This window comes from Oryctolagus cuniculus, chromosome 9 (genome assembly GCF_964237555.1).
Source record: "Oryctolagus cuniculus chromosome 9, mOryCun1.1, whole genome shotgun sequence".
In the NCBI taxonomy this organism is placed as follows: domain Eukaryota; kingdom Metazoa; phylum Chordata; class Mammalia; order Lagomorpha; family Leporidae; genus Oryctolagus; species Oryctolagus cuniculus.
The window spans coordinates 60,744,427-60,759,942 of NC_091440.1; the positions used below are offsets into that span (position 1 = coordinate 60,744,427).

Sequence of the window (15,516 nt, forward strand, 5' to 3'; positions counted from 1 at the left end):
AAGTGGGAGAGAGTGATAAGGATTATGGAGAAAAGGTATAGGGTGCTGTAAAAGCAAGAATGGCAGGGCCCCGCCCCACTCTGCATGTGCCTGGAGGGGCAGAATTGCTTTAAAATGGATTATTTGATGACTAAAGAATTACTGCTTCTTTGCAAGACACAATACTTGCATTGTGTGTCTGTATTTTTTTACGTTCCGTATCATAGAGACACACCGGAATGTTCACAGTGAGACAACAGGACGTCTTGGGTGAGTTTCATGTTGATCTCGGGGTAGAGACTGGGTGTAGAGCCGGATTTTCCTTCTCGCAGTTGGAGGGGCTGGGAGGTTGGGTCCATAGGGTTCTTTCTTTGTGATTTCTCTCCTTTTGTTTTCTGCCTTGAAGGCTCAATAACACAAAGTCACAGGAGCATCTCCAGCAATACTGAATGGGTACTCATCAGGTCAGATGGACGCCCCATCTCTACATGCACATCGCGATGTTTTTCTCTGGGTGTGCTGCACGCTCCTGACTTTCTCAGGCTCTCCCAGCACTTTCATTTCATCCCCACGCCTTCTCCTAGCCTGGTCCACCTGCTCTCTAACAATGGCCTGCTACTGTCTCTTACTCAGGGTGAGATTCTGCACAGTGCGTCACAGAGGTGCCTGTACTCCTCCACGGCCCCCGCTTCCTCCAGCACACCCAGTGAGGTAGTAGTCCTGTTATCGCAAATGCCTCCTGAGCTCGTCCCCCGGCGAGGCCATGGTCTTTATGGAACCAGGCTCCCTTTGCCATCTGGCCATGTGGACTACTGCTGTGCCAGAGCCCTCTGTCCACTTGTCAGACTGGAAGATGTCGTGTGATGTTTTGACCACGGTGACAACGGGAGCTCAGGTGGGCGGGGGAGCACGACATCTAGCTAACTGGTTCTTTGCCTAAATGGACCTCCTCGTATTAATGTGAAATGTAAAGTGACAGCATGTCACAGGACACCAGATGTTCCACACGGGGTGGGGGGGTGGATCTCACAGCTCACGTGCACTAGAACGTGCCTTTTCACTACCTTGCTCCTCACAGAGCACACGCGTATCAGTCTGCTGCCCAAGCCGCAGCCCCGCCCCTCAGTCTGAAAGCACGTGGTGGCATTTTCCACTGTTAGTGGAAGGACACACATGGCTGTCTAGGGAAAGCATCGTGTGGGTTCCTGGTTTCTGGGTGGGTTCAAGGCAGCCCAGAACAGCTGGGGAATGTCTGCAGCCCACGGGCGCAGCAGCCTGGATGACAAACTCCTCATCTGCTGACAAGCTCGCCCCATCCAGCCCCACTGCCTGCTGCTCCCCACCAGTGCCCCTCGTCCTGGTGGGCAGGCGGCCCTCTCCACCACGGACAATATGGACACACAGCTTCCTCTCCTTGAACAAGCTAGGGCTCCTCTGCCGGCCCTACCCATCGACTTGCTGCTTCTAGAGAACATGGGTTTATTTGAAAGAGTTACAGAGAGAGGAGAGGAGGGGGTGGGCGAGGGAGAGAGGGAGGGGGAGAGGGAGGGAGTGAAGAAAGGAGGGAGGGAGGGAGAGGGAGACAGGGAGGGAGAGAAAGAGAAAGAGAGAGAAAGAGAGAGAAAGAGAGAGAAAGAGAGAGAAAGAGAGAGAAAGAGAGAGAAAGAGAGAGAGAGAGAGAGAGAGAGTCTTCCACCCATTGGTTCATTCCCCAGATGGCCTCAACAGCCCAGGCTGAGCCAGGCTGAAGCCCAGGAGCCAGGAGCCTCCTCGGAGTCTCCCATCTCCCACGCAGGTGCAGGGGCCTAGGCACTCGCCATCTCCCACTGAGAGCAGCTGGCAAAGGAACCAGCGCTCACTGCCTAACACACGAACCCTGTCTTTCTCCATACGGCAGGGGCACAGCCTCTGCACCACACGACATCGGCACTGACAGGCTGCGTGCATGTGTCTGCATGTGCAAGTTTGTGCTTATGTGTATGTGTGTTTGTGTGTGCATGTGCATGTGCTCATGTGTACCTGTGTGTGTTCTGTGTTTGTGTGTTTTGTGTGTGTGTGTGCGCATGTTTGTGTGTGCGCCTGTGTGTGTGGTTTGTGTGTACCTGTGTGTTTGGGGTGCATGTGCGTTTGTGTGTGTCCCTGGGTTTATGTGTGTGTCTGTTTGCACGTAGGCACTTGTGTCTGTGTGCGTATTTGTGTGCCAGTGTGTTTGTGTGTGCACACATTTGTGTGCTTATGTGTGCCTATATTTGTGTTAGCATGTTTGTGTTTAAGTGAACATGTGTTTTGTGCGCACATGTTGTGTTTGTGCATTCATGTGTGTATGTGTTTGTATGTGCATGTATGTGAACATGTGTTTAGTGCATGTGTCTGTGTGTTTATGTGCACACATGTGTTTCTGAGTGCTGAGCCTATGTTGTGTGTGTGTTTATGTGTGTTTGTGTGTGCGTGTTTGTGCACGTGCGTGAACGTGTATGTGATTTTGTGTGTGTGTGTCTTTGTGTGTGTGTCTGCATATGTTTGTGTGTATGCATGCTTTTGTGTGTGTGGACATGCAGAGATGTGCATGCACACACACATGCAAGCATACAGACACGCACACACAAAGATACACAAACACACATGCACACACATGAATGCACAAACACAACATGTGCACAGACACATGCACGCAAATACACATATATGTGTGTAAACACATATGCACACACACGCAGACACATGCACAAACACATGCATACACAAGCACATGTGTGAACACAACACATGCACACACAAATACAAACATGCAAACAAAAACACACACACATACATGCACACACACATACACACGTGCACAGGCATGCACACATGCACACACATGTACACAATACTTATGAGCACACCTATACACATAAAAACAATCATACACAGAAGCATGCACATGGACATACACATGCGCACATGTATGTGTGTGCATCTGTGCATGCATGTGTATGTGTCCATGTATGCACATGTGTTTGTGTGTACATGCATGTTTCTGTGCATGTGTTTGCACATGCGTATGCACGTTTGTGAGTTTGTGTGTGCACGGTTTTGTGTGTGCATGTTTGTGCACATGTGTGCTTCTGTGTGTGCATGTGAGTGTGTATACGTATGCATGTGCGTGTGTCATCACCAGCACTGCTCTGGCTGTGACAGGCACCCCACCCACCTCTGTTGGAAGGCTCTCTGTCCCATCTCCCTGGCGGCTCTCTTGACCTCCTCAGGCACCGCGTCTTTCTCAGCATCAGAGAGCTGGTACACTGGGTGTCCTGCATCCAGCCGGTAGGGACCGCCTTTGCCCCCCAGGCCTGCAGTGTCTCGTCCCCCTGGAAGGAAAACAGGAGAATGCAACTGGTGAGTCTGGACCTGGCCACAAAACAAAGTTGAATCAGCACTTTAAGGTGTGCTGCAGGTACAGTGATTGTAGTTAGCTAGGAACCAAATTCCCCAACACCTGCTGTGGAAGCAAAGCTGTTGGCCCTGGTCAGCATGCTCCGCCTTCCCTCCACCCACACGAATCCCACCCGACTCCATGTCCACACTGGAGGGCACTGGACTGGATGCCTCCACTCCAGAGGGAGCCATACTTGTTCTTCTTTTTTTTTTTTTTTTTAAGATTGATTGATTTATTTGAAAGGCAGAGAGAGAGAGAAAGAGAGAGATCTTCCATCCGCTGGTCTACCCCCACAATTGGTCGCAACGGCCAGAGCTGCACTGATCCAAAGCCAGGAGCCAGGAGCTTCTTCCGGGTCTCCCACAAGGACTGACTTGGGCAATCTTCTACTGCTTTCCCAGGCCATAGCAGAGAGTTGGATAGGAAGTGGAGCAGCAGGGACTTGAACCGGCACCCATATGGGATTCCAGCACTGCAGGTGGCGGCTTTACCCGCTAAGCCACAGAACCAGCCCCTGGGATCCATACTCCTCTGTTCTATATGTTGTTCTTCAAAAGCTATTTTTCTTTTCTCACTAGATGATGAATAGGACAATTCTATTTTATTTATCTTTGTACCTCTGCACCTCCCTGATTGGCTCCAATATCATAAACATGTAGAATACACTGGAAAGTTAAACGGGCAGCCTCTCTTCTCTTGCATGGTACCTGTTTTTCCTTAAGTTACTAGGACACAGCTCAGCCTCAGTTTCTTGGGTTTTGCAAAGTAGAAAAATGTTGCATAGTTAAGTAACCTATTAATGTCATTTCTAGCTTAGTCCAGATTAGAAGCCAATTATTCCAACAACTTTGACTCTTACTTTCCAACAACATAACACATAAACAATGCCAGCTTTAGAACAGTGTTTCGACTTTAACTCAGGCTCACATACTTTTAAGTACACGTTACAAAACAGCATATGAACTGTTTAGGTTTAAAATACGAATTACATGCCTATGAGGCCAGCCAGGTAATATCATAAGAAACAGTAGGGACACTTGGTAACTAGGAGAACTTGTCTTGTCCAAATACATCCTGATGCAAATTAATTTAAAACACTAAGCTGACCAAAGAAAGTACCTACATGTGACTTTTGACTACTGGTCTTTCACTCCTGTGTAACGACTGGGATATTAGTAAGAGTTCCTGTGCTCAGTCACACGACTTGGGAACTTGGAGGAGAATCCAACATGGGCTGTATGGGGTTGTAGGTACAGTAACACAGCACAGTATAGCATCACACAGTAAGGAGCAATAGTATTGTATTGTGTGGTCTGTAGCAAAGTCAGACTGCCTGAGTTTGAATCCTGGCTAGTTTGCTAGCTGTGTGTCTTGATTTCCCCAAAGATACTTTGTTTCTTTGTATCTCAACCACCTCATCTAGCAAACAGGGATATGGATATTTTTAGTTAATGTGTAGAACAGCATCTAGCACATATAAGCCTGCACTTCCTGCTGTCATTTCAGTAACTCTCAGTTACACAGCTCGAGGTCCTTTCCAGTTTCACAAGGTGGAAAATTTGAAAGCGTTTAGACATTGGTTAAGTTATGTTGCATTTTTGTTGTCTGCCTCAGGGCTTTCATTGGGCTAATAAAGTAAAATATGAGAACTCAGCATGGACTGCTTCCCTGGTAGGTCATTTCCTCCTGAGAAGAACCCTGAGAACAGCCCATTCATTATAATATTTTTAGCCTGGGACTGGAGCACACTTGATTTCATTTGCACTTAGCACTGGGCTGTGGAAAATTCCTTCTTGGATGTGCGTGATCCTGGCTGCCACTCACGGTCGACTTATGGCAGAGGGAGCAGCAAGTGCACAAGGAGCCACAGGTGGAAACGCTGTGGTTGGGACCTGCCTTTCTTCCCCACAGGAGTGCGTCCTTGGGTGTGGATGAGTCACAGATGAGAGCAGATGAGAGAGAGGGAGGGAGGGAGAGAGATGAAGCTAAAGAGCCTTGGTCAATTGAAAAATAAAAGCTTTGGGGAAGCAAATGCAGGTCTTCAGTCTGGAAAGATACTTGAGCTATTTGGTTCGAGCTGAGCAGCAAGCAACAACGTTCACTCCGGGGAAGCCCAGTGTCAGGAGCCCTGCGTCTGGCCAGCTCGCCCCACAGTGCACTCCATATGGATCAAATCTTCTTGCATTGACACTGACTTCCAGATCAAAGGACATTTCTAAAAACAGCCTCTCTTTTCAAGCTGCTGCTTGATGAATAAACAGAGCTGGACAAGAGGTCCCTGGGCCTTTTTGATAGCACATTGTCTCCGCACAGAGACCCATTTCCTGCCCAGGGCGTCAAGGCCAAGAGACAGGGGACCATCCTCAGGGAAGGTGAAGTCCTGAGCTCCTGCCAGCACTCCCCAGGGCTGGGCTGAGATAAGCTCAGACAGAGCACACAGTCTGGCTCTGTTCCTGTGGCCCAGCAGCTGTGTCTGCTGCAGCTGCCACGGAGGAAAAGGAAGACGGCAGTCAGTCACAGGAACAATGTGCTCGCCAGGCAGCCAAGAGGAAGGAATGGACCACAGCAAACAGCCCCAACCCCCTTATCTCAGAAATCTCGCATCCTCAACGCACTCGCTTAGGAGACAAGGATCATTTCTTTTCCGAGTCCCTGGCTCCAGAAAGAATTTAGAGTTCTGGCAGGATCCCAAAGGGCATGGAATTTAAAAGACACAGGATTAACACTTTTTCTTATGCCAGGCATTGTATGCTCGGCGGCTTTACATTTGGAATCTTATTTAATCCTCACTGCAACCTGGAGAGATTGCCCTGTTTTGACGAATGAGGCGACTCTGAGAGGGTGAGAAGGATGTCAGGTCACAGGGTGGCGGATGGGGAGCTGTGCCGGCCAGAAGGGCCTGGGAAGCCCCAGGATGCTCCAGCTAGGCAAACACTCCTGCTACCCACCTGTTCCTCCAGCCCAAGTGTTGCCGCCCACGTGGGGCATGTTGTCTGGGTCTTCCTTCCCGTGTTTGGGGGAGCTCACATCTTCACCACTGTCTCTGTTGATTGTTATCTACAATGAAGAAAGGAGAGGCCATCATTATCCTGTGACCAACACCTGGAACCCCGTGACAGAGAGAAGGCTTCTTTCCCACGAGTTCTGAATGGATCTCATGACGTGATAGATGCTGTTTGTGTATGGTAAAAAAAAATATATTTTTAAATCAGATTTAACATCCATTTATTTGAGAAGGAGATGAATTAAAATTTCAGGACACTCTTTTAAAGGAAGAAAAGGAGTGGGCTGGGTTTCAGCTTCACGGCTGTCCTGGTGAAGAATGCTCTGAGAGTGTTTTCACAAGGCAGGAGACCCGCCCAAAGCAGGCAAAACCAGAGCCCACCAGAAATAGACATGAAAAGGATCACCGTCTGGCTGATACAGCTGAGTCAGTAAATGCACACTTATCTATTTCACTTTCAAAGAAACCCCATTACTCTGAGAGCTGTTATAGTATGTAAAATATATGGGAGGAAAAAAAAACTCAGAAAATGAATGCCTGTGTGCCGGAGTGACAGATTTATGTCTATAGATCTGCAAATACTAAAAACTGCTGATTTATTTTCTGGACCCGCTCCAATTTTATTATGGTATTTTGTGGCTTTCCTAATTCATCTTTAACGCTGGATTTATGATGCCTGCAATTCAGACAGAGTAAGTGGTACGCTAGCCCTCCGCTAGGGGAGCACACAGTCCATCGGTCGCCGTTTCAATCAGCACGGCTGACAACCACGCAGGAACACCAATCCCAGTAATCGGCTGACTGGGCTCGAGTCCGCGGCAGAAGGACCCTGAAGCGTTCACGTTTCGTGGGCACTGTGCACCTGCTTTCAAACGTAACAACTTTCAGGGAAGAGATGATAAAATGTTCTTTTATAAGTCCTACAAGGAACACACTGATGGGATCCTGAAGAGTACCAAGGGCCCACAAAGCCTTGAAGAGTTGGTCTTGACCTCAAAGTGCTTACAGCAGGGACGAGGGAGCTTGTTGGGCCTGAAACACGCGGCAGATCAGTTCTTAGAGTGAATCCACTTGTGAGTGTGTGTGCTTTTCCTTCTTGAGGTTAGGATCAATAAAGGCAGACAGGAGGTGATTTGAGGTCTTTGCAAACAAAAATGGAGATTAGGGATGAACTAATCACAACTTCCATGGCCTATGTCCAGATGAGTTCACCTCAACTGTTAGATCATCACAAAGCAATTTTAATTCACTAGCCCGTAATTTCCTTTTTTTTTTTAATTATTTTATTTACTTGGAAGAGAGAGGAGAGACAGAAGGAGATCTTCTATCCATTGGTTCAGTCCCCCAATGGCTGTGATGGTCGGGGCTGGGCCAGACTCAAATCGAGATCCAGGAACTCCATCTGGGTCTCCCACCAGCGTGGCAGGATTCCAGGCACTTGGGCCACCTTCCGTTGCCTCCCAGGCATGTCATCAGGGAGCTGGACTGGATGTTCAGCAGCCATGGTATGAACGGGCAGTCTGATTTGGGATGCTGGCATGATAACCACGGCTCAACCCACGGCACCACAACACTGTCCCTTCCCTGGACTTTTCTTCCAGCAGCTTTATACACTGTTTTTTTTTTCGCTTTACACAGGAAGATACATTTATTACAATAATGCTGCCCCTGTAGCTTCTCAACTGATTCTGGAAGGATCGACAGAATCCATGGAATGTTCTTTTGAAATATCTTTGATGCCAGCAATTATGTGTTCTTTCAAAGTGGATTTGATTTTTAATAAACAACCAAAGGACACTTACAGCTGATTTCTGGTATAATGTATCTGCTAACTCAATATGTAACCTTTGAAGTAAACCAATGAACTTCTCTGGGCCTCAACTTTCCTACCAGAAACTAAGAGAGGTGAACTAAATTTCTGCTGTTCCTCTAGAGTTAATATGCTGTGACTGATTCAATTATTCCAAATCTGGTAAAAACAAAATATGGAGCTTCAGGTAGAGTATGAGTCAAAATGAGGTACAATTATGCAACAGTGAGCCCGGTTTATGTATAAGAGTTACGACTCTTCCATAAGCCAATTCTCAAAGAGAAGTTCCAAAAATGGTCTGAGCAGTGGCAATTTTCTCAGTATCATTCCTCGCTTTGGGGTGTGTGTGCATTCTGGTATGCTGTTTAAAAATAAATAAGACTAAAAGAAGTATGAAAAACAAATTTCCATGTGTCTAGTAACTATTTTCATAAAAAGTTATCTCTTTTAGACATTTCACACCATCCAGTTATGCTATAAAAGAAAAATAGCCCTTTATAAAACAAGTGCTAAAAATGATGGCTGAAGGCAAACAAAAGGCCCCTCCAATGCTCCCCCCCACCCCCACCCCGGTAGCTCCCACTCCAAGTTTTGGAGGTTGTAAAGCCAGCCATGATGGCCTGAGGGAGGGAGAAAATAGGCTATGAGATGTCTCTGCAGACAAGCACCTGTACTTCTTTGCCACCTGAGTGTCTTGTTCCCGGGAAATGGCCCTTCTCATGTAGCCAGCGACAAGGCAGCCCCCCAACCACCCTAAGCAGCGAGATTCAAAATCGACTAATATGAGACACGCATACCATAAAATCCCAGGGATCTTGAATTGGGAGCATGGCACATGGGGAGTTTATTTCATCTGGCGTCACTGTGCAAATGTCATTATACTTTCTCACAGGAATATATTTCCCAGGGGTGGGGAACCTTTTTTCTGCCAAGGGCCATTTGGATATCTACAACATCATTCACAGGCCATAAACAATTATCCACTCAAAAAAGAACCTGCTATAGATTTACTGGATTTAGGGTCTCACCTGCAGTTGCCTTGGCAGGACCAGATCAAATGCTTTCAGCCCCCAGGCCAGACATTCCCCACCCCTAGATGAATGGGAGGAGCACATATTCTAAGGGGCTTTCAGAGCCATTTTAGGGAATCTCTTACAGGCACTGACAATGATTCCTAAAAGCTGCAACAGACAGGCTCAGTCAGTCCAATGCAGAACAGAAACCGGGACAGACAGGAGGGAAGGCCTATCATTCGAGGAGGCTCACTCCCTGGGGATGGACTTATGCTGCAGAGCCACTGGCCATTCGGAAAAGTGATAAACTGCTGTCTGTTTTCATGCACGTGTTGAGGAGCAACCAGGATGCATTTCCTTTAGTTTCATCCAGAATGGGTTCCAGGAAGTCATCCCAATCACTGAAATAGGCACTATGTCATTTGGGGAGTGAACCAGCAGATGGAAGACCCCTCTTTCTCTCTCTCTCTCTCTCTCTCTCTCTCTCTCTCTCTCTCTCTCTGTCTTCTCTACCTCTCTAACTCTGTCTTTCAAATAAATAAAACATATCGTTAACAAAATTTATTCATTTGAAAGAGAGAAAGAAATAAGAGAGATAGAGACCGAGAATGAGAGTGAGAGCAAGAAAAGGAGAGAATCTTGTATCCACTTTTTCATTCCTCAAATGGCCACAACAGCCAGGGCTGGGACAGGCTGAAGCCAGGAGCCAGGAACTCCTTCCTGGTCTCTCACATGGGTGGCAGGGACTCAAGTATTTGAGCCATCATCTATCTGCTGCTTCTCAGTCATATGAGCAGGCAGCTGGATCGGAAGTAGAATAGTTGAGACTTGAACTGGCACTCCAATGTGGGAAGCAGGTGTCCCAAACAGCAAGTAACCCACTGTGCCTTGATTCCTGCCTACCTTCATTTTTTTTTTAAAGATTCTACTGATTTATTTGAAAGGCAGAGTTACAGAGGCAGAGAGAGAGAGAGGTCTTACATCCAATGGTTCACTCCTCAGATGGCTGCAACAGCCGGAGCTGTGCCGATCCGAGGCCAGGAGCCAGGAGCTTCTTCTGGGTCTCCCACATGGGTGCATGGGTCCAAGGACTTGGGCCATCTCCAACTGCTTTCCCAGGACATAGCAGAGAGCTGGAGGGGAAGAGGAACAGCCGGGACTCGAACCGGCGTCCATATGGAATGTTGGTGATGCAGGCGGAGAATTAACCTACTGCACCACCATGCTGGCCCCTCCCAACCTTCATTTTTTAAAAAAATATTTAATTAATTTATTTGAGAGGTAGAGTTACAGAGAGAGAGAGGGAGAGACAGAGAGAAAGGTCTTCCATCTGCTAGTTTGTCGCTCCCCCTCTTCGTGGAGGAGCAACACAGGACCCTGCGCTGTTCTTTCGTCTGCTCGGCCCTCCCCGGGTTTGCTGCTGGTTCTTCCCGGGTTGGCTACTATCCCTTCCACCTCCGTGGAAGGGCAGTTCCCCCTGGCCGCATTCCCCACTTCCGCAGGGGAGCGGCACACCGCCGGCCGGCTTTCTCGGGGGCTGCACGGGTTCCCTTAGATGTTCCCCATAGATGTTCCTGGTGCATGCCGTCTCTCTCCTCCTTTATAGTCCTCCTCCGCCAATCCCAACTCGGCTGAGTACGCTGCTCTCCAATCAGGAGCAAGTCCTACAGTTAATTGGTTGAACTGGAGGCAGCTGTGCGGAAGCTGTTTACTTCTCTCCCAGCGCCATATTGTGGGAGAGCAGATGCATAGAATAAGTCCTAATTCGAGTAACTTAGTCTAGTCCGGATTGCTCCCCACAGATCCCCCTTTCTTTTTATTTTTTAGCGTTGATACGCGCCTGTCTTCGGTGTCCCGCGGCACACACTCTGCTCTGCTGCTAGAGTTGCCCACAGGCTCTTACAAGTCCTATCAATCAGGAAAACCGAATCCGGGTCCTCTCTTCGCCATTGTGAGGAGGTTTTTAGGCGCTGATGCATGCCTGTGTTCGGTGCCCTGCAGCGCATGCTCTGCTCTGCCTGCAGGGGCTTACAAAACCTATCAGGCAAACCGAATCCAAGCCTTCTCATTGCCTTATTGTGGGGGAGACTTATTAGTGTTGGTTCGTGCCTATCTTCGGTGACCTGCAGCTCATACTCTGGTCGAGCTTTGCTGGCGCTTACCGCCTTAAATCAGGCAGACCGAATCCAAGCCTTCTAATTGGCATGTTGAGGGGAGGCCTTATTTTTCTCTATTTCTCTATCTCCGGGCATTCCTACCTCTCCCATTTCACTTCTATCTTCCAGCATTCCCATTTCTCTTTTACTTCACTTCCAAACTTCTGTTTCTCTTATCCCTGCGGCTTTCCGGCACCTCGCCCCGCCGGCGGGTTCCCGGCTCTGCGCCGCTTCAGCCCGCGCGCCTCTCTGCGCGGCTTCCCGGCTTTGCGCGGTCCGCGGTCTCCACGCTTAACCCTTTCGCGTCTGAACCACGGCCTACGCCAGCGTCCCCTATCTATTCACGCCCCGTGCTCTCTGCACGCGGCGGCTTCCGCGAGTAACACAGCGTAGCTTGCGTCTCCGCCACTAGGATTCAATCTAAGTTCCCCGGGCTAGCCTGGCGAATTCAACCCAGCGTACGTCTCCGCCCCACGATTTGGCTTCCCGTCCTTTGCTCCCCGGGCTAATCAGACGGATCCCAATCTGGCTTGCGTCTCAGCTTCTGGTTTTAACTTTTCGCCCCCTATTCCCGGGCTAACTTGAGAATCCCAAAGTGGCTTTCGTTTCCGCCTTGGCCTGCCCCCCGCGGCTTCAATTTCCCTAACATTTTTCTCTACCCGGTATGTTTCCCCAAGCTTTCCTCCAACGATATTCCTCCCTCATTTCTCCTGGCCTCTCCCCACAGTCCGCGTCCGAGTCTGTTTGTTCTAGCTTTCACTTTCGCTTTCGACCTTAGAGATTCCTCCCAGCTTCCCCCCGTAGTCCGTATCCGAGTCTATGCCTAGGCTTTCAACAGCTTCTTCCGGCACCTTTTTCGTCCGGCTTTTCCCTAGGCTGTTTGCTAGTCTCTCTCTCCGGTATTTTCCCTAGGCTGTTTGCTAGTCTCTCTCTCCGATATTTTCCCAATTCTTCCCGTTTCTTCCCTCCTAAGTTTGCTATCCGTCCTAGGTTTCCTATCCGAGTCAGGTTTCCTATCCGAGTCACGGCACCATTATGTCGCTCCCCCTCTTCGTGGAGGAGCAACACAGGACCCTGCGCTGTTCTTTCGTCTGCTCGGCCCTCCCCGGGTTTGCTGCTGGTTCTTCCCGGGTTGGCTACTATCCCTTCCACCTCCGTGGAAGGGCAGTTCCCCCTGGCCGCATTCCCCACTTCCGCAGGGGAGCGGCACACCGCCGGCCGGCTTTCTCGGGGGCTGCACGGGTTCCCTTAGATGTTCCCCATAGATGTTCCTGGTGCATGCCGTCTCTCTCCTCCTTTATAGTCCTCCTCCGCCAATCCCAACTCGGCTGAGTACGCTGCTCTCCAATCAGGAGCAAGTCCTACAGTTAATTGGTTGAACTGGAGGCAGCTGTGCGGAAGCTGTTTACTTCTCTCCCAGCGCCATATTGTGGGAGAGCAGATGCATAGAATAAGTCCTAATTCGAGTAACTTAGTCTAGTCCGGATTGCTCCCCACACTAGTTCACTCCCCAATGGCTGCAATGGCCAGAGCTGAGCCAATCCAAAGCCAGCAGCCAGGAGCTTCTTCCAGGTCTCCCATGTGGATGCAGGGGCCCAAGCACTTGGGCCATCTTTCACTGATTTCCCAGGTCACAAGCAGAGAGCTGGATGGGAAGAAGAGCAGCCAGGACATGAACTGGCGCCCATATGGGATCCCAGCACCGGAGGTAGAGACTTAGCCTACTATGCCACCGTCCCTCCTATGCATTTTTATGGTACATCTACTATTCACAGGGATACAGAAGTGTGTGAAACAGGATATCTGCTTCTAGAACAAAGCAAAAGGGAAGAAATCTAAAGGGGCACAAAGAGACAGCACAGGAAGATACAAGCAGTCATAAGGCAGTGACTACATCTGCTTAAACTACACTATTGTCTGGGGCGGGAGCTGTGGTGAAGCAGGGTAAGCTGCCTATCCTTAGGATTCCTGCAGCCCATATCAGAGTGCCTGGGCTTGAGTCCCACCTCTGCTTCCAATCCAGCTTTTTGTTAATGAACTTGAGAGGTGGCAAAGGATGGTCCAAGTACTTGGGAGTCTGCCACCTACATGGGAGATGGAGTTTGTAGCTCCCAGCTTTGGCCTGGTTCAGCCCTAGCTGATGTGGGCATTTGGGGAGAGAACCACATTGGAGGATCTCTCTCTTTCTCTGTCACTCTTTCAAAAAAATAAATATGTACAGCTTAAAAATGTATGCACATATACTCTTGTCTGAGATTATTCTCTCCTAAAGGTTAGAAATTTCTTTCACAGATACAGATACAATGAAAATTATATTAACATATTTCTAGGAATAATGGTTTTTCGTGTAAATTCAGTTGGTTAAAAAAAGTAGCAAGTTAACTGCCACCTATTTTCCATAAGTGACCCATACTTTCTACAATAATAACATGAGAAAAATACCATTGTCCCTGGTTTGCCCCTCTGTGTACCAACTTCAAGCTTTGGCGAAGCCATTGAATATACAATTTATCTTTAGTTCTTCCCTAGCTTGGTGGTAATATCCACTGCCAAATACTCAACGATTTACCCTTAAAAAGCAGAGAAACAGGCCGGCGCCGTGGCTCACTAGGCTAATCCTCCACTTGCAGTGCCGGTACCCCGAGTTCTAATCCCAGTTGGGGCGCCGGTTCTGTCCCGGTTGCTCCTCTTCCAGTCCAGCTCTCTGCTGTGGCCCCGGGAAGGCAGTGGAGGATGGCCCAAGTGCTTGGCCCAAGTGCTGGGTCTCCTGCATGGGAGACCAGGAGGAGGCACCTGGCTCCTGGCTTTGGATCGGTGCAGCGCGCTGGCCTTAGCGGCTACTTTGGGGGTGAACCAACAGAAGGAAGACCTTTCTCTCTGTCTCTCTCTCTTATTGTCTAATTCTGTCTGTTAAAAAAAAAAAAAAGAGAAAGATCTGACTGTTGATCACTAATATCCACTAATTACACAGTAATTTATGTAATGATATACAATGCCTAGCTAATATTCATTTGTTCTAAATAACCAACCCCAGAGGGCATCCATATTCTAAGCACTGTTCTTACTAAATGATAAACAAGTCATTTTCCCTTTGTTGGAAAGGCTAGGAAGCAGCAGACAGGCAGAAGTGGTGGAATGTGGCATGCAGTACATGAGAGCTGCTCCCTGTCCCTGAAGACAGATGCCTGATAGGGTGACTTGGGACAAGCAGGTGAGAAGCAGAATGGATAACCCACGGCTGCCAAGTAGAAGCTATCCAATGGTACAGAAAGGCTTTCCTCCTCCTCCTTCTTTAAGATTTATTTATTTATTTATCTGAGAGGCAGAGTTACAGAGAGAGGGAGAGACAGAGAGAGGTCTTTTATCCACTGGTTCACTCCCCAAATGGCCACAATGGCAGAGCTGGGTCAACTCCAAGCCAGGAGCCAGGAGCTTCTTCTGGGTCTCCCATGTGGGAGCAGGGGCCCAAGCACTTGGGCATCTTCCACTGCTTTCCCAGGTTATTAGCAGGGAGCTGGATCAGAAGTGGAGCAGCTGGGACCTGAACAGGTACTCATATGGGATGTCAGTGCTGCAGGCGGAGGCTTAACCTACTTTGCCACAGTGCCAGCCCTGAGGGTTCCTTTCTTTTTTTATGAGCTTCTTCAAGGCTACCAGCAACCCCTCGACTGGACTCCTTGCCCACCTCCCAAACTCAACCCAATACACTGTTACCCTTCTCCTTCTGCCCTGACACTCCTAGGGAGTATTATTGCTTGGTAACTGTGGGACACTGGTTTCACAATGTCCCTCAGATACCCAAATCCTTGGGTGTTCAAGTCCCCTATAGAAAATGGTATAGTATTTGTATAGAACCTACATACCTCCTCCCATATACTGTAAAACACATTTGTTTTACTTATAACACATAAAACAATTAAGTGTTATGTCAGTAGTTGCTGTACTGTATTGCTTAGGGGATGACAAGAAAAAAATCCAATAGACATTTAGCCCAGATGTGTTTTTTCAAATGCTTTTGATCTGAAGTTAGTTCAATCTGCTGGTGGGGAAGTGATAGACACAGAAGGCCAAGTGTATTTTCGACTTTTGGCATAAGTGATGTGCTTAGTAAATATTTGAAACTATAACCAAAAACA

The 15,516-nt window shown here is 48.5% G+C and overlaps 1 protein-coding gene across 2 annotated transcripts in view; it reads right to left on the reverse strand.

The window, feature by feature from the left end:
* The window catches only part of VWA8 (von Willebrand factor A domain containing 8), a 407,530-nt gene that overhangs the window by 44,088 nt on the left and 347,926 nt on the right, over positions 1-15,516 (reverse strand). For both annotated transcript variants that reach the window (XM_008260014.4, XM_051850641.2), the window contains 2 exons: positions 6,346-6,454; positions 3,173-3,329 (listed from right to left, as the gene is read on the reverse strand). In XM_008260014.4, coding sequence (XP_008258236.2) covers positions 3,173-3,329; positions 6,346-6,454 — 266 coding nt within the window. The remainder of the gene's footprint in view (positions 1-3,172; positions 3,330-6,345; positions 6,455-15,516) is intronic.